The sequence below is a fragment of the Hoplias malabaricus genome, chromosome 12 (genome assembly GCF_029633855.1).
Source record: "Hoplias malabaricus isolate fHopMal1 chromosome 12, fHopMal1.hap1, whole genome shotgun sequence".
Classification (NCBI taxonomy): Eukaryota; Metazoa; Chordata; class Actinopteri; order Characiformes; family Erythrinidae; genus Hoplias; species Hoplias malabaricus.
The window spans coordinates 18,181,983-18,202,358 of NC_089811.1; the positions used below are offsets into that span (position 1 = coordinate 18,181,983).

A 20,376-nucleotide genomic window follows, 5' to 3' on the forward strand; every position below is an offset into this window, starting at 1 on the left:
AGAATACTACAGAACAGACTTCAACAGAAAGGAAACACGATGACTGAAAAACAATGACCTAGAAACAGCGGAGACAGACAGACTTGAGAACACGACAGAAGCAACAACATGGACCGAAACAGTGAAAGGAGAACGAATGACCGACAAGAGGAAGTGATACAAGGGGACTTAAATACTAAACACAGACACGATACACCTGGACAGCTAACGAGGGGGCAGGTTAACAAATGACACAGACGAGGAGGCGGGACAAAGGCGGGACTAGAACAACAACAAACATAGCCATATGCTAAAAGAGCACATGGCAGGGGAAACAGACATGACGAGGGCGTGACAGATGCCCCCCGAAGTCCTTGGGGCCGACCTACGGACTCGACCAGGAGCGGCCGGAGCCACAGTCACGGCTGCAGAGACGGCCGGGACCACAGTCACTGGTGCAGAAGTGGCCAGGGCCACAGTCACGGGTGCAGAAGCGGCTTTACCCACAGTCACGGGTGCTTAGCTGGGACAGGTGTGGCCGTGGGAGGCGCCTTCGCTGGGACAGGTGCGGCCGTGGGAGCCGCCTTTGCTGGGACAGGAGCGGCTGAGGAAGCTGCCTTCGCCTTCGCTGGGACAGGAGTGGCGGGCGCCGCGTTCACAGAGACAGGAGTGGCGGGCGCCGCATTCACGGAGACAGGAGCAGTGGGCGCCGAGTTCATGGAGACAGGAGCGGCAGGCACCGCGTTCACGGAGACAGGAGCGGCTGGAGGCGCCGCTTTCACGGAGACAGAAGCGGCTGGAGGCGTCGCTTTCACAGAGACAGAAACGGTGGGTGCCAAGTTCACGGAGACAGGAGCAGCGGGCGCCGCATTCACGGAGACAGGAGCGGCGGTGGAAGCCGCGTTCACGGTGACAGGAGCGGCGGTGGAAGCCGCGTTCACAGTGACAGGAGCGGCTGGGAGGTCCTTGGGAGCTGGGGGCCCAGTGGCGACGTCCACGGAGGCAGGGGGGCCTGCGACAACATCCACGGAGGCAGGCGGTCCTGCGACGACGTCTTGCACTGGCGCTGTTAAGGGTTTAGGGGGTCTGATGGGTGCACTCTTGAGGGATTTTTTTATCCATGGATCCCCCAGATCCTCCCTGTTAGCCTCACTTCCTTTGTCCTGAAGTCGGAAGCTAACAGCCCCCACCCTTAACCCCCCCCAAAAAAAATTTCCCCGGACCTGAGGGGGTAATCCACCATCAAGGGGGTGACTCCAGCACGCTTCTTACGCCTGCTTGTTCGACTCACGCTGGTATTGGATAAGGAACCGCGCCAGGCATGAGTTGGAGCTGGCGACTCCATTTTGAGGCCGCTTTTAAAGCTTCCTCCACAGGATCTTTAGGGCCTGTACGGAATGGAGTCCAGCGAATTGCACACCTCGCAAAAGGATAGACTGTATTAGCTGCGTCCTTATATTGGTCGGTCATTTTGTCACGATTAGCAGGGTGGACTGACGGAGGCTGACGCACACGCTAAAACACAATAAACTTTTAATCCAACAAAACAGAATACTACAGAACAGACTTCAACAGAAAGGAAACACGATGACTGAAAAACAAATGAAAACAAAGGAAACAAAACGAGGACGTGAAAAACAATGACCTAGAAACAGCGGAGACAGACAGACTTGAGAACATGACAGAGGCAACAACATGGACCGAAACAGTGAAAGGAGAACGAATGAGAATGAATGACTGACAAGAGGAAGTGATACAAGGGGACTTAAATACTAAACACAGACACAATACACCTGGACAGCTAACGAGGGGGCAGGTTAACAAATGACACAGACGAGGAGGCGGGACTAGAACAACAACAAACATAGCCATGTGCTAAAAGAGCACATGGCCAGGGAAACAGACATGATGAGGGCGTGACAATTGCCCACCCCTAATATGTACGTATGTATGTATGTGAGGCTGTGTGGCCTGTTTTATAATTGATGACATAAAATTTCAATGTATGAAATTGTCACCTTTCATTTCTATGGGAGGTTTTGTAATATTAAAGAAAATATATATAACAAATGACAAATTTGATCCACCCAAAGTATACTGTACCTAGCACACCTCTCACTGTGGACACCTTCAAAAATCATATATGGAGTTTGTACTTTAAGCAGTTTGGGATGTATTAATTGCAAAATACTGGAGAAGAAAATATAAAAAGTATAAGGAATAATAATGTAGAGTATTTCAAGCACTATAATAAACAAATACATCCAATCTTTTAGTCAAACATATTTTATAATAGCGAATACACTATGTGGACCAAAGTATTGGGACACAAAACATTACACTTACAGGAGCTTTTATGACGTATGTCCCCCCCATGCAGCTTCTATTCGTCTAGAAAAGCTTTTTACCAATTATTGAAGTCTGGGAATTTTTGTCCATTCATCCAGAAGACCATTTGTTAAGTCAGACACTGATGTTGGATTAAAGTGCATGGCTCACAATATCCATTCTAGCTCACTGAAAAATTGTGTTCAATAGGGCTCTGTGGAATAGGGTGAGGGCTCTGTGTAGGCCACTCAGAAGAAATTTTAAGGAAGAAACAAACTTACATTTCTAATACAGTATTATGCTCAAATTCAGTGAGTACTTTAGAATGACCCATTCTTTCACATATGTTGGTAAAGACAGAATGCATGGTCAGGTGCTTTATTTTATACACCTGTGGCACTAGGACTGATTGAATTGACTTCAATTCAGTGAATTGTTTTGTTTTGGAAATTAAAATCTTGTCTCAAGTATTCTTGAAAGCATATCATAATTTATTAATGATTCAATACTGAGCTGTGCAAATTTCTTTAAGCAAGGGTATCAGGTCTAACCTCTGTAGTCCTGTGGCCTACAAAGGGTCTTAATTCCATATATACATATATATGATGCCATTCCATGTCATATGCTTTTTTTCAGTGCACTTTTAAAGGGAATGCTGGCTGGTAACACATGTATACATTAATGAGGGACTCAAAAGAGTTCATTAAAAAGCAACAACACCTGGACACAGCCATTAATTCAGATGCACAATGGCTTTTGGGTAGATGATATCAAATGGCTGTGGCAGTGATTAACTGAATTAGTCTAGACTGAGATCTGATTGATGGGTTCCTCTGTTTCCACAGGAAGTTAAAGAATGAGTTGCTGGAACTAAAGCGGGGTGGCCGACAGACCAACAAAGGGCAACATGAATGTGGTGTGTGTCTGCGTGCTCTGGGACTCATCCTACAGAGGGGTAGTGTGTGTAATGACTGCAAGCGCCGTGTCTGTAGCTTCTGCACCTCTGTGTCCCTCAACAGCTCCCACATCAAGTGTACAATCTGTGCCAAGACTGCGTGAGTTATACTAAAGCAAATGACAACAATTTTGGCTTAGAGTTTGTCAAAGTTAAGTATATGTCATATATGTCTCAAAGTACCTCGCCTTTCCCTCTTTAGCTACTAACAATTGATGTTGAGACATTCCTTCATACATTTTTAAACACATTGTTACAACACAAACTCATAACACTATCATGGGTGATGAAATGGCACCGTCCCATTTCTATGCAATATAGTGCAGTGATTTCTCTGCTCCCAACACATAATAATAATAATACCAAACATCAAACAGTAGCAAAACCAGGATGAAATGGGTGTGTCAACATTGGTAAAGTTTATTAAAAATTTGAAATGTCCTTTTATTGACAATGTAAATTTGCAAGGGCAGTGTGTCTACTTGACCAAGCAGCAATTCACGTAGTCCTAGCCTTTTATTCGCTCAAAGACAAACAATGCGTCAGCATTTCCTGAGACAGAAGCCACACTTTAGGATAATATTTGTAATGATTTTAAAGGGAGTTCTTGGTGATCTGGTGTCTCTGTGGAGATGGAGTATGAGAAGGAGGTGTAGGTGTTGAGTGGGGGACCTGCTGAGAGAGGAAGGGGTAGCTGTTAAGTGGGGAGCATTCTGTTCTGCAGACAGGTGAAGTTGGCATTGGTTCTAAGAGACAGCATGGAGCACAGAACACACACAAAATGCTTTCCCAAAAAGGTTCAATATTTTGTTTCCATATTCCTAAGGGATGATAACATGTTAATTTAATTATATCTTTAGATTGTGCTATAATCTACATAATATTTATGCATTTGTCTTATTTTTGGAGGAGCTGAGATAAACAAGGAGGTGGTCATAATTTTATGGTTTATCGATTTATATGCAGCATTGCTGAGACTGCTCTATGGGCCTCTTTATCACTGGCAGAGGGGAGGGGTAACTGTGGGCCTCTGTCAGTCAATATATGTTTGTGTGTGTGGAGGGACTGGCAGAGGGCGGGGTGATTTGGTACTGCTCTAACTGACGGTGTGCTTTGAACGTATTGATGAGATAAAACCCACACATTTTTTTAGCACAAACTGGATTCTCTGGATTCTAACCCAGTGTGGACATATGTGGTATCAGCCTTAAAAAACCTGAACTTTAGTAATTATCAGACAAATGTTTGACTTTAATAACTGTGTGATTTCCAGTATCTGCTTAAAACAGCTGTGCAAATTGTCTTCTACACATCATACAAATTCAAATGTAATACGACAGTGCTTTTGCATTATGTTACAAAAATGCACAAGCCCCTAAAATATCTTTCTACTTTTGGCATTACTGCATCCCTAGGTGGCACTATAATCAAATTTATTATAATAAATTTAAATTTATTATTTGTTTATTTATTTATGTTACTGTTAAACTGTAGTGCCACCTGTATGTGCATTTTGATCATATTTGGCACACTTCTTCAGAGTAATGACATACATATGTTTTGGTTTGATTTGGGCCAAGTTTGTTTAAGTTAAAGACTAAAAGTTAAAGTTAAAATGTTTTTTGGTAACTATTTACCCACAGGCAAATCAAGTTGCAAAAATATCAGTTGTTTGTTGACAGGACGAAGATCCAGGGATCCTAACCCTAACTCTATTTTCACATACCTGACAACTGAAGAAATATTAAACATTTTTTGACAATAGTTGTAATTGCAAAGTTGTGAGACACTAAACAGAGATTAGTGTAAATCAAATTGCTTAATTTTCACTGAGATATTCCGTATATTCATGTTGAAAATATGAAATGTACCCTAAAGGCTATTTTAACAAATTTTATTCTTAAATGTGCTTAGGAAGTGCACACACCAACATACCAAATTTCATGATAATTGGACTTTGTTAAGGTTGTCAAGCAGCTGCTGAAATCTGATTTGCCAAGGGCATCACTCAGTATCTGCATATCAACTGTCATGGTATTCTGACAGACCGGTGTTGTGTAAAATAAAAAAAATAAAAAAAGTTTGCAGTTGCATCGAAATGTTATTATATTTTCCAGCCCCTATAGGGATCAAGCGTGTGAAGTATCATAACATTTGGGGAAAGCTTGTGTGATTTTTGGAAAGCTACACCTCGGAGTCCGGAAGGCAAGCAGTAATTAAATTCCAACAGTTTTTTGATAATTTTTGAAGTTCAGGTTCTTAGGATTCTGCTGATAGCACATATGTCCATATTTGGTAAATATCCAGGGACTATTTCATGCTCAGATATTTGTATGATTTTGCACATTATGCATAATATGGGTTCTTGAGGCTTTTCTGTAGGGTCTGGCCTGAGGAATCAGGGAAAGAAAGAATTTTGTATCTATGTCACATTGGGTAGGAGATACAGATCTCAACATGTTTTGCTTCGCTATAGTGCCACCATAGCGGGCTGATTATTTGTGCCTGAGTAGGGAGAGGGTTTATTACCTGTAGACCAAGTATGAAGTCTGTAGGCCTTATGGTTTGGGCTGCCCACCGCAATTAATAGGAGAAAAATAGAAAGAACAAAACCAATAATTACACACACTTCTGTCCCTGTGATGGTGGCGAACCCGACTGCACCTGTTCCTGTGATGGCGGCATCTGCCACTCTGGTCCCTGTGAAGGCGGCAGCATCTGCCGCTCCTGTTCCCAAGAAGGTGGCATCCGCCGCTCCTGTCCCCTTGAAGCCGGCATCTGCCGCTCCCAAGGACTTTGGGGCTGATTCCTAGAACTATGACCAGGCTAGCCTCTCAGACATTCCCTCAGACTTTTACCAGTCCTGGGAACTCCCCAATTGTTTTGTTCCCCTGTTGGTCCCTGTCCTGGTTCCTGTTTCTGTCTATGTCCCTGTACCTGTATCTGCTCTTGTCTCTGTCCCGGTCCCTGTCACAGTGTTTGTATCAGTCCCAGTGAACGTTCTGGTCCCTGTTCCCCTGCCAAGTCCAGTCCAGTCACATTACCCAGCCTCAGTCCTGTCTCCAGTCCAGTCCCCTAATCATGTTTCTGCTCCTCTCCAGTCCTGTGTATTTACCCCTGTCTCTGCTCCTGTCCAGTCCCAATACCTAGCCTCAGTCCCATCACCTATCTGGTCTCCATTCCCGTCCAGTGTTTCATCTTCTCTTGGTTCCTCCTGTCAGTCATTTGTCCCATCTCCTTCCCAGTCTGGTTTGGTTTTGTCATCCATTTCTGGTCCTGTCTTGTCCTGAGTCCCGTCTCCTGCTCCCCTTTGTCAGTTACCTGTCCAGTCTCTTGTTCAGTCCCCTGTCTGAGTTTCTGTACATGCTCCAGGAGTTGCTTTAGGAGGGGCCATCTGTCACGTCTTGGCCCTGTCCTGTTTATTATTCCACCATGTGCTTACTTAGCACATGGCTCTGTTATTGTTTTGTTCCTGTCTCCACCCTAGTCCTGCCTCTGTCTTATTATTGTCTCCAGGTGTTCCTCGTTTGTCTTGTCCTGATATACCCCAGTGGTTTGAGTGCTCCTATGTCTGGTGTTTAGTGCGTAGATGTGTTTCGCGGTCTTTCTGTTTTTACACGTGTTTACCATGGTTCATGGCTCTTCCCTGTCCCCTTGTTTAACTCTGTTTAGTTAGTTTTGTCTTTGTTCAGTCTGTATTTATTACCTGTGTTTATTTAGATTCTGTCTTTTGTAAATAAAATTCCTTTATGTCCGTCTCCTCGTCCTCCCTGCACAGCCGTGACACTTGTATATGTTGTCTTTTTCCATTTTTTATTTCTACTTTGGATTTGGTAATAAAACCCACACCACATACATTAATAATTTTCATAAAATGGTGGTAGTAGTTTTAAAGTCCCTGATATCCTGATCCTCATAAACCCTTAATAAAGAACACAGTAACACCCTGTTCTATAGTAATGAATTATCATTTTTAACACTTTATAATACTGTTCCTGACCATCATTAACTCCTGAAGAAGAACACAGTAACATCTTTTTCATTAGTGATGAATTATTATTTTTATCACTTTATAATACTGTTCCAGATTATCATAAACTCCTAATGAAGAACACAGTAAAACCCTGTTCATTAGCAATTAATTATCATTTTTAACACATTATAATACTGTTCCTGATCATCATTATGTAGTGGAAATAGTATGCACACGTTGTGGTGGCATAAGCACTACATAGCGGAGGCAATGATAATTAATTTTTATTTGATTAATAATTAATTATTTAATTCATTTTGGATAAGCTCCATGTTTGGGAGTCATTAAATAATATGTAGTGTCTTTACCTGTACAATTTTAGCTTGAACGAGTCACATATTATATAGCAGAATTAGCTAAAATTAATTATTACAAACCAGATTCCAAAAAAGTTGGGACACTAAACAAATTATGAATAAAAACTGAATGCAATGATGTGGAGATGGCAAATGTCAATATTTTATTCGTAATAGAACATAGATGACAGATCAAAAGTTTAATCTGAGTAAATGTAACATTTTAAAGGAAAAATATGTTGATTGAAAATTCCACAGTGTCAACAAATCCCAAAAAAGTTGGGACAAGTAGCAATAAGTGGCTGGAAAAAGGAAATTTCAGAGAGACAATGAGCATATAACGAACAGCTGGAAGACCAATTAACACTAATTAGGTCAATTGACCTAATTGATTGGGTATAAAAAGAGCTTCTCAGAGTGTCAGTGTCTCTCTGAAGCCAAGATGGTAAGAGGATCACCAATTCCACCATTGTTGCGCAGAAAGATATTGCAGCAATATCAGAATGGTGTTACCCAGGGTAAAATAGCAAAGAATTTTAAGTTTTCATCATCAACCCTGCATAACAACTTCAAAAGATTCAGAGAATCTGGAACAATTGCTGTGCATAAGGGTCAAGGCCGTAAAACTCTACTGGATGCTCGTGATCTCCGGGCCCTTAAACATCACTGCACCTCAAACAGGAATGCCACTGTCAAGGAAATAACAGAATGGGCTCAGGAACACTTCCAGAAAGCATTGTCAGTGAACACAATCCACCGTGCCATCTGCCGTTGCCAGCTGAAACTCTACAGTGCAAAGAGGAAGCCATTTCTAAGCAAGCTCCACAAGCTCAGACATTTGCACTGGGCCAGGGGTCTTTTAAAATGTGGTAAAAGAGTGTGGCAAAATGGAAGACTGTTCTGTGGTCAGATGAGTCAAGTTCTTTATGGAACACTGGGACGCCATGTCATTCGGACCAGAGAGGACAAGGATAACCCAAGTTGTTATCAACGCTCCGTTCAGAAGCCTGCGTCACTGATGGTATGGGGTTGCATGAGTACTTGTGGCATGGGCAGCTTGCATGTCTGGAAAGGCACCATTAATGCAGAGAACTATGTTCAGGTTCTAGAACAACATATGCTCCCATCTAGACATCATCACTTTCAGGCCTGTATTAGACATGAATGGGAGAGCATTCCTATTTCTAAACTTGAGAAACTGGCCTCCTCTGTCCCCAGACGTCTGTTGAGTGTTGTAAGAAGAAGGGGGATGCCACACAGTGGTAAAAATTGGCCTTGGCCTTTGTTGACGCCATGAAATTTTCATTCATTCATTATCTGTAACCGCTTATCCAGGTCAGGTTCGCGGTGGGTCCAGAGCCTACCTAGAATCATTGGGCGCAAGGCAGGAATACACCCTGGAGGGGGCGCCAGTCCTTCACAGGGAAACACGCACACATTCACACATTCGGACACTTTTGAGTTGACAATCCACCTAGCAACGTGTGTTTTTTGGACTCTGGGAGGAAACCGGAGCACCCAGAGGAAACCCATGTGGACACGGGGAGAACACGCCATGAAATTTTTCAACAACATATTTTTCCCTTAAAATTATATATTCTCTCAGTTTAAAGTTTTGATCTGTGATTTGTGTTCTATTCTGAAAATAATATTAGATTTTGACACCTCCACATCATTGCATTCAGTTTTTATTCACAATTTGTTTAGTGTCCCAACTTTTTTGGAATCCGGTTTGTATTAATGAATTATACTCATTGACCCGCCGTAGGTTCTTGGCTCTGAAATTGAATTTGAACTAGAAGGAATAATTACGTACAAGGAAAGTGCACACACAAATAACCAATGATTGGTTTTATCACACAACTGGTTTATTAATATTAATATCAAATAATGTATATTGATTATACATTCATATAATGAAATGTATAACAGCGATACATGAGGGAACATGGAGATTAATATATGAGGGAATTTCTCTGTGATAATTACCCTAAATTCTAGAAAGGCTATTGTTTATCCCAGCAAGCATTCAACACCAACCTCCTGAGCAATGAAAGAAATGAAACCATGTGACCTCTCCCGGGAGATACTGAGACTGGAGATAGCTGGGATCATGTCACTGACGCGCGGTGCTTTCCAGCGTGGCTTCCTGGAGAACTGCAGACTCTGGCCTTGTAGACTGCAGCCACGGGCGTTCCTTTTCTCCCCCTTTTCAGACACGGCGACACACCACGCGTTGGTGGCGTTCTGAAATTTTCTGTGGGGATTCACCGTCATCGCTGATCCACTGCCTCATCTCAGAAGGTCATTCTGATGGTACGTGTGGCCGTCTTCTCCGTCGCTGGTCCGGAAGCTGTTGTTATCACTTTGAAGGTCTGAGGTTTCCTTCATGCTCTGGCTTTTGTGTTGAAGTTTTGCTAGAGTTAAAATATAGCTGCTCTTAAACTATAGTTTTCTACAAGAGATAAAATTAAAATAGAACTTCTGTTCTATCTGGACCACGCTTGAGGGGCCCAAGACTATTTAAGAAAGCCATGAGAGTCTGATGCCTGCAGAGTCAGTTCAAAACATTTGAAAAATGCTAAATGAGAAAAAGTGTGAAGTGAAGCAAAGGTGTGTGAAAAGAGGACACCAAAATTCCGAAGCCTGGAGAGTAGTCTGAAAAACGTAGTCATTTGGCGCCACTGGGCTTTTTAACCAGAATTTAGAAAGCCCGCCTTTAATACCCGATTGGTTCTCAGGGTTGAGGATTGGATAGGATTGGAGCCTCTTTTGCTCCTGATTGGCTGTTTCTGGTATTTTGGTAGTGACATCACATAAAATTTATGACCCTTGACAAGACAAAGACTTGAAGACCATCCCTTTTTGAATGAATGTCCCAGGATTCTGAATCATACTTTGCAATATAAAGATTATATCTTAACACAAAGTAATATCATTAAGACAACCATGTTTTACATAATTATTAACCAACTACACACATAGTACAGGGGTTGGACAATGAAACTGAAACACCTGTCATTTTAGTGTGGGAGGTTTCATGGCTAAATTGGACCAGCCTGGTGGCCAATCTTCATTAATTGCACATTGCACCAGTAAGAGCAGAGGGTGAAGGTTCAATTAGCAGGGTAAGAGCACAGTTTTGCTCAAAATATTGCAATGCACACAACATTATGGGTGACATACCAGAGTTCAAAAGAGGACAAATTGTTAGTGCATGTCTTGCTGGCACATCTGTGACCAAGACAGCAAGTCTTTGTGGTGTATCAAGAGCCACGGTATCCAGGGTAATGTCAGTATACCACCAAGAAGGACGAAACACATCCAACAGGATTAAATGTGGATGCAAGAGGAAGCTGTCTGAAAGGGATGTTCGGGTTAGAAATTCGGCATTGAAGAGTCAGGAGACTGGAATTTGGCATTGACTGGAGTTTATTTACACATACACAGGACCATGTATGAGTACAGCTGGATGATCTCAGTCTATCTCAGGATGATCTGAAGTTTAGAAACTGGAGGTTCAGAGGTTTCCTTCATGTGCATGCAGAAAACACGGGCACAGCTTGGTCATCAGTTTGTCACCAGTTTTCAGTCTGGTCCCAATCCAGTCTAACACCAAATATTTTAGGAGGGCCTTATATACATTGGAGTAGTGGGGGAAGGGAATTGGAGGAAGAAGAGGAGTGAGAGGAGGGGTATGTAGAATGAGGATGATGAAGAACATGTAAGACAGAGGAAGGGGGGAAAACGTGAGAGAAAATGGAAATCGGGAGGGATAGGAGGAAGAATAGGGGTGAGAGGAGGGGTAGGTGTGATAAGGGTGATGGTCAAGGAAAGAAGGAACAAGAGGTGTGAGGGGAGGTGTATGATGAAAGATATAGTTTCTCTCAGGGTGCTAACCCGGATTGTATTCAAAAAACATAAAACCACGGCTGCCCAAATCATGGCAGAATTAAATGTGCACCTCAACTCTCCTGTTTCCACCAGAACTGTCTGTCGGGAGCTCGACAGGGTCAATATACACGGCCGGGCTGCTATAGCCAAACCTTTGGTCACGCACGGTAATGCCAAACGTCGGTTTTAATGGTGCAAGGAGCGCAAATCTTGGGCTGTGGACAATGTGGAACATGTATTGATCTCTGATGAGTTCACCTTTACTGTTTTCCCCACATCCGGGAGAGTTACCGTGTGGAGAAGCCCCAAAGAAGCGTACCACCCAGACTGTTGCATCGCCAGAGTGAAGCATGGGGGTGAATCAGTGATGGTTTGGGCTGCCATATCATGGCATTCCCTTGGCCCAATTCTTGTGCTAGATGGGCTAGGGTTAGGGTTAGGGTTAGCCAAGGACTACCGAACCATTCTGGAGGACCATGTGCACTTTCATTGTCCAACCTCTGTATGTGGCTACCTTGGTTCTACATGAATTTGTCCAAATGGAATTAATTTCAAACAGTTGTGCCCATATACAACTTGTTTTTTTTTTATATAAGAACTTTGGGATGTTTGAGTCTTTTAGAGTTAACAGTCTTTAAAAAGATTTAAGAGGACATGGAATCAAAGTGGAATAATATCCGAGTCTGTGTGTCTCTCTGCATGCTTCTTTTGACCCTGTGTGGCCTTGGGTCATAAAAGGGTCCCTGTAGAGTGGTTTTTATGACTCTGCTCTGTGTTATCTCAAATTCCATCCACTGGTGCAAGGAAGGGATGTGTCTGAGACCAGCTAAAGTTTACCCTTTTAAAGGGTATTAAAATCAAATCTCAGAAAGTCAAATTTCTTATTAGAAATGAATACACATTCATCATATCACACTACAATTATCTCCTAATGAAGAACACAGTAATGCCCTGTTCATTTGTAATGAGTTGCAAGTTGTCTAACATTATAATACTGTTTCTGATGATCAGTGAAGAACAAAATAACACCTTGTTCATTAGTAATGAGTTACCATGTGTCTTCATTCATATCTTCCAAAGATCAACACAGTGACAACTAATTCACTAACTAAAATGACGTACATTTGGAAATATTTCTAATAAGGAGGTAGCACACAACATACAGTTAACCAAATAATTCTCTGAGACCCCTCTTTAACCATATCGTTCAGAGGACTTCAAAGGAGTACTTTTTTGGGAGAAGGTATTTATATTATAGTTCTCAAGGTGGCATGGAAAATGTTGATGTGACCAGTGGTTAATGAGTAATTACTCTGATGGAGACATAAATAATAAGCTATTCTCCAGGAGTTATGTAAAACTCAGTAATTATGGTTTACTTAATAGTGAACTACCAAAACCATTAGTTAACTATTACCTACTTACCTACCTAAATAATTATTATTAATATCATTATTAATATGAATTAGTAGTTAATCATTACTCCTTGGTTAATCTTGGTAGTTAATAAGATTGATTTAGTTGTTAATGCAGCATTAATCATTAGTTCCTGCTTAGTCCCTGCGTAGTTACCTATTAACTACCAAGCAGTATTATAAAATGTAGAGAATTTTGTTAAGCCTTGAATTGTTAATGGAGTTTCAGTCAGTCGAGTTTACTCAAGACTTTTGTGTATATTTCCCATCCTTGAATTTTATGAATATATAATATCTCCTTAAGCATGAAACTATGACTTCCAACTAAGTAGATTTTAGGCAGAGAATACACGTACTTGCCAAACAAGTCTTATTCAAGATGAACTGTGCCTCGCCTTGGTGGTCAGCTAAAGTAGCCAGGAGGGGAGGATGGAAAAGAACTGTCAGCATGGGCAGTAGTCACTTGCAGCCCACGTGAGCTCTGGCAGATCTTATAACATTTGCTTATAACATGAACTTCATATGTAAAACAATAAAGTATATGAACTCTCTGTACCACAGGTCATGATATTATTACTGTGCATACAGGGTTTTTAAGAGAAATTATTGAGATTGATGTTTTTGAATTAAAAGAAACAAACACCATAGGTGTCAGGGGAGCTTTTAGCCAATGAGGATTAAGCTCTGTTTCGTCCCACGCAGCTTCTGGGGAGCAACTGCAGCGATTGGCTCTGGAGCCTGCATCCGCCTCGCACTCGCGAGATTATAACTGTGTGTGTCATTGTGATGTGGCACAGATGCAAGTCGGACAAAGAAACTAACCGGCATGCACCACACCAGAACTGGTGGCAATCGGTCTGCACAGCGCTGAGTGAAGTCGAACAAGTCTATTATATCTTCCTGCTTATCTTCATCTATTTCTACAACCAGGCTCTTAAGCCCCCTAGAGGATAGGAGGAAGAACACACCTCCTTTCACATTATATGTACATTCATAGTAATGACACAAATAATATATTTTTACAAGAGTTAAGATCATTCTAACAAGAAAATGCCAAATAATATAAAGTAGTAATTAGTAAGTTTTCACTGCCCTCTATAGGCATTAGGGAGATATTTTTGCATAATATTTTAGCAAACATTTTGTACAATTAGAACAATTTTTTAAAAACTTGTTGGCACATCCTGCATCTAACCCATGTTTAAAAAATCTAATTCTGAGCATAATCTGAACTGTTACAACTGAACTCTGGTTTGGAAAACAAGAACCACACAAAAATGTGAAAAGAAAAGCACCTCTAATAACTGACCACACTACATAACCACTATTTTTTTTTCTATAGAAGTACACAGACTAACATAAACATACTCAAATGTATATTCATTATTTCTTTGAATAACTGAGCTGTGAGTGATCAGCTGATTTCTTTAGGGAGCTGAAAGTGGTCACAGGAGAATGGTTTCTTGAGGAACGAGCCAAACGCTTTGATCGCATTACTACCCCAAGCAGTGACATAGTCAAACAGTCCATCCTTAACAGTCCACCAGGTAAGGCACCAAGACACACAAGATTCATATAGATTTTGGTCTTGTTCACTCTTTGTGTAAATGCAAGATTAGGCTTCCTCAATTTGTGAAAAAAGTATGATAATGTATAAACTAAAAATGGAGAGTTTCACATTCATTATTTTACTGTTACAGTGGAGGAAATCATTTGATTCCTTGCCAGTTTGACCACTGACAAAGATATGAACAGTCTATAATTTTAAGGGTAGGTTTATTTTAACACTGAGAATATCTAAAAGAAAATCCAAAAAATTACATTGTATAAAATATATACATTTATTTGCATTTTGCAAAAAGACATAAGTATTTGATCCCTCTAGCAAACAAGACTGTTGAAGCAAATATGTCTTATCAGACTTTGAAATATTACCACCTTTGAATTTGTAGCACTGATTTTTTTTTTGCACTGAAATTATGCATCTGAATTTTGTTGCTTTTGAATTTGTCTTCAGATTTCCACCTCTGAATATTTTGCTTCACAATTATGCATCTGAATATAATTGCTGTTTGAATTGAACCCGTGAATTCAAGAACACATTTTCACTGTTATTATTCAAGGTTAATAAATTCAGATAAAAAAATTCATCCTTAAAAAAATTCAAACAATATATTTCAAAGTTGCTCAAATTTGATAGGCCAAATTCAGATGCCAAAATACGAGTTAAAAAATTCAGAGTACACATCCGGGATACAAAGGTTAAGCAATCGATTCATTTGGATTTTCTGTTTCACCTTAAATGATGCACTAGTTGAATTCTGTCACTGCTAGATGGCAAAATAAGAACACAACTTCCATACCATGGAAAAACTACACATTTAGCTTCCTTCCATGGATATTATCTCTTTATTTTTAAAATACCTCAAAAATCGGAATGGCGCATTGAAGTCACAATATAACAGACTATCAATATCCTGAATATGAAAAAAATTTACTGTGGAATTTTTGTCATGGCCCTTTCTCACAATGCCACCAACAGTTGTCTCTTCCTCATCCAGCATCCTACTTATTGTTTTGTAGCCCATTCCAGCCTTGTGCAGGTCCATGATCTTGTCCCTGAAATCCTTAGAAAGCTCTTTGTTCTTGCCTATGTTGGAAAGGTTAAATTCTGACTGATTAATTGAGTCTGTGGACAGGTGTCTTTTATACAGGTGAAAATTTAAGACGGCTGTCTTTAATGCAGGTAACAAGTTGATTAGGAGTGTCCAACTGGTCTGTAGGACCAGAACTCTTAATGTTTGCTAGGGGATCAAATACTTATTTCTCTCTGCAAAATGCAAATACATTTATATATTTCATACAATGTAATTTTCTGGATTTTCTTTTAGATATTCTCAGTGTTAAAATAAACCTACCCTTAAAATTATAGACCGTTCATATCTTTGTCAGTGGGCAAACTTACAAAATCAGCAAGGGAACAAATAATTATTTCCTCCACTCTACAAAATTTGGTAGACACACTTGTCCAGATCAACTTACAATTCAGAGCTAAATTGTGTTGAATAGAGTTAGGCAAATGCTGTGTTAGGAATATTGCCCAAGGACTCTTATCTTACTGGTGTAGTGCAGTGTATTTCTGCAGAATGGGAAATAAACCCTGGTCTGCGGTGTTGAGGTCAGAAGTGTTAACCACGACACTAAACCAAAATGATTTTAATGACTTTATTTGTTTCTATTATTTTTGTTTTTTTGGGGGGGGAGGTAGATGGACGTATTGACCCTGCCAAGAAGAATTTTTCCATGCCCCCTACTAATAATTCAGCCTCAGCTCAGTCTCAGAAGAATATGGAGCAGATTGTAGGCAAAAGGAAAGTGTAAGTAATGTGATTTGTGTTTGTGCACAGCCTGCATGTAAGTTGCTTTAATAAATGTTGAATTATTATTCTAATTTTAATCATTATGATTTTTTAATGATTTATTGATATTATTCCTACTAATAGTACGCTGAATTTAAACTCATATGTTCATAGTACATGCACCAGGAAAGTGAAGTAAATTCAGTTCAGTTTAACTTAACATGTTAACAGCATGTTTGGGTAGTGTTAGGAAGTGTTAATGTTTTTTGTTTTATTGTATCCTAGGACAAAAGCTTTGGCTGTAGAATCATCAGGGCTGCCAACCACACCCAACAACTTGCGTTCACAACTACGCCAGTCACCAGCACAGGTTCAAGGGCGGAAAAGGGTAACACTTTCTTTTACAGGCTTACTGTATGTAAACACACACATAAACACACACACACATTCATCCTCTAGTCCTTCATCAGTGGTCACTGGATGCTGCCCACAGGAAATTGTTGGCTGGATATTTTTGGTTGGAGGACAATTCTCATACAATTGAAAGTCATGCATTGATGCCGCTTTCCTAATGAAAAAAAGCCCCCTCAGTTGTGTGAGTGGCAAAACATCTGGCTGAGTTACTGATGGAGAATTCACTTATTCATAGATCAGGCATGGGACATTTCCCCAGAGGCAAAAATATAAAGACATGTGACTGTAAACAAATAATATAGAAAACATGTGACTGTAATAAACAAATAATATAAAGACATTAGAGACAAAAGAATTATTTTAAACAAATGAGTTTTATGGCAAAAAATATTAAAATGGTCAAAGGGATACTTGAGTTTAAAACTCAGGCCTGAACTCTGTGGGAAAAAGGAGAATGGTAGCATGAGATTGTTTGGTACAGTATGATAAGACATCCTTAGGAGATAAGGATACCTTTTTAATTGGGCTCCTATGATACACTGCATCCCTAGAAAATAAGGGTACAATTTTAATTGGGGTTCTATGGAATGCAACTTAATTAAAAAAAATAGGTGGTGCGAGATGATCTCACCCCAAAAAGTGTATGTAAACTGTGGTTTTCAGTATGTCAGTTTGAGTGAGTCTGCAGGAGGCCTTCTGTGATTGCTCTCCAAATAAAGAACCTGCTGATCTTCCAAGAAGTCGTCTTCGTCTTTCAAGTATTTATTTTGGGAGCTAGAAACTTTTATTAGAACTTTCAAGTGTTGTAGTTGGACTAGATACAAGATTAACACGGCATGGTAACGACATTACTATGCCCTGTTTTTTAAGGGTTCTTCAGTCAAGACCCTTTGGAACCATGAACACTCAAAAAATATTTGCATGCTTAAAGTTTTCCTTTGTGAAAAGGAAATATATATGTCTATGTTTGCATATAGCATCTTTTTAAAACTTGTTCTATACAGCAAAAGAAAGCTATCCAATTGTTAAAGTACAATCACACTACAGTGCAGCAAAACCCTTCCTTGGCTGTCTGTTGACTGTGTTGAGGCGTGTTGCTTTAAAAAATTCTTGCAAGTTTTTCTGCCCCAGGCAAGTGTCTAAACATTTAGAAACAAATGCTGTGTGCGACACCCTTTTCTATTTCTGTCAACTAGTGCTGGGCAATGCAACAATATATTTGTTTCATAATTAAAAAAAACAGTAATAAGCTTTGGGTAATAGAGCTCAATAAACCTTAATTTTTGTTCCCGGTTAGCACAGCCAGCTGCACACTATCAGGCATGTATACTCATGCTATTATGGTAAACAAACATAGGAGACAGCATGAATGTGAACTGCTTGTGTGAATGTGTGTGTGTGTTTGTGTGTGTGTGTGTATTATATTCTCTTGCTCCCTCTGTGTTTGGGGTGTATTTTGTCTGGAATGGCTACCCCCTATCAGAAAAACCTTACAGTGGAGCAGTGAGTTTGGGACACTTTCTTGACAAGGTGGGTTTTTCTTCACCCAAAGTGTATATCCCTCCTGGGAATTTTTTCTCTTTATCCACAACCACTGACTAGACCTTTCAGCTGTTTCTGATAACTCCTTCACAGCTGCCTTTAGTTTCTGGCTCCTTATGCCGAACTGCAGTAGGGATGAAGTATGGATGTGGTAGACTTGGCTACAAATCTCCTAATGCCTATCTCCACCAGTCTAACATGTGAGTGCCACCCACGTTCCCTCACCTCAGCTGCCAAGGCGTATTTTACCTTCTTCCTTTCAAATGCTTAATCTACTGCATCCTCAAATGGAACCGTTAACTCTATGAAGTAAACTATCCATTTACTTTGAGTACTGCACCATATCTGGCTTCAGTGTAGTTAATGCAATGCATTCTGGGACCTGCAGTTTTTTTACCTATGTCCACCAGCAATTTCCAATCTCGTGCTTTGTCCCATCTACCATTATTTATAGCCTGTGCACACTCTCGAATACGTTCACCCTCACAAACAAACCTAATCACTTTATTACTACAACCACTTGTTAATGCGTTTACCTGTAAAATTTTGTTGTCCAGCAAACATGCTAAAACCCTTAGCACCTGATTATGTCTCCATGTATACCTCCCCTGCAAAAAACTAACCTTACAAGCTAATAGAACATGCTTCAGTGTGCCAATCTCTGTACATAATCTACAGCTAGGGTCTTCACCTACCCACTGTCCAAGATTTTGTGGAGTTGGAAGGACATCATAAGTTGCTCCAAGCAAAAATGTATTACAACTTGCCTCCATCTCCCACAATTCTTGTCAAGTGAACTAGATCTAGATTTTCCTAGCAAAGACACTGGCGTTGTTTTGCCTATAATGCTGCTGTTCTGCATCTGTCCTGCACTGCCACTTCTGGGTTCCATTTCCTTGCTTTTGTGACTGGCATTGCTATTTTAACCACTGCATCATTCGATCCTGACAAAATCATCTTGCAACTCACCTTTGCACATTTAAATTCCTCAGCTAAACTTATGAGTGGTAACTCCTATACCCCTCTCCCATACCATGCCACTTAAACACTGTGGCACCCCAAGCCACTTCCTTATATACATGTTCATAACACCTTATAACACATAACCTCTTTTATTCTGTGATCAAAACGTCAACAGTCAACAAATGTGCAGCAGTAAGCCAAACTGCAGACACCACAATTTCAACTTCCCTGGCAGACATGATCGATCAATGTTATTAATAGCCTTCACCAATTCAGTCTTTATTCCCACAACTTGGTCAGCATCATTTAGCACTGCACTATATTATCTATCTAAACTCTTCACTGGTTTCTCCAGTACTGTAGGAATAATTTCTCCTTCCATCCAAAGACTTCTAGACTTGCTTGGTTTAACTTTCAGACTAGCCAACCTTAGATTATCATTTAACTTCCACAGCAACCGCCGTGTGCAAGGCACATTAGTCGTCTGGGTCGTCACGTCATCCATGTAAGCCCTTAATGGAGGAAGTCAAGTTCCATCATGCTACCTCTCCCTGCCTATGACCCACTTAGAGGCCCTTATTACTACCTCCATCGCCAATGTAAATGCTAATGGTGAAATTGTACATCCACCCTTTATACCTGTTTTTAACCACTGCCATGACGTAACAAACTCACCTGTACAAAATCAAAACTGAATGTCCTCAAAATATGCTTTAACAAGCCTAGTAACCTTAACTGGCACCGGGAAAAATTCAAATGCTTTCCAGGTAAGTTAATGTTGCACTGATTCAAACTGATTGCATTGATGACAAATGCATTCACTAAATCTAGGAAAATGACATGTAGATCTCTACTCTCTTTCTTTGCTCAATAAGCAGCAAGTCTCTGCACTATCACACTAAAGAAAATCTTCACACAGTATCTTTCTCCTTAGGGATAAACATACTGCCTGCTCATCTCCATTTCACCTAGTGTTGGAATATCTTGTGGCAACTCTAGCTCCTTTTCTTTATCCTTATCAGTATACACGTCATTGAAATGCTACTCTAATTCCCACTTTCCAACTTTTAAACTCCCAGATTTCTCCTTACCAAATAAGGTCTTCACAAAATTAAAATGATTCCTAATGAATGCTGCCCTAGCATGTTCCTTCTTTTTCCACATTTTAATCAAGTTCTCTGCTCTTCTCAACACTGCC

General features: G+C 40.5%; 1 protein-coding gene across 2 annotated transcripts in view; it reads left to right on the forward strand.

The window, feature by feature from the left end:
* Positions 1–20,376, forward strand: part of sytl5 (synaptotagmin-like 5) — a 106,394-nt gene that overhangs the window by 45,166 nt on the left and 40,852 nt on the right. For both annotated transcript variants that reach the window (XM_066686579.1, XM_066686580.1), the window contains exons 3-6: positions 3,153–3,362; positions 14,332–14,447; positions 16,169–16,277; positions 16,545–16,647. In XM_066686579.1, the coding sequence (XP_066542676.1) occupies positions 3,153–3,362; positions 14,332–14,447; positions 16,169–16,277; positions 16,545–16,647 (538 nt within the window). The remainder of the gene's footprint in view (positions 1–3,152; positions 3,363–14,331; positions 14,448–16,168; positions 16,278–16,544; positions 16,648–20,376) is intronic.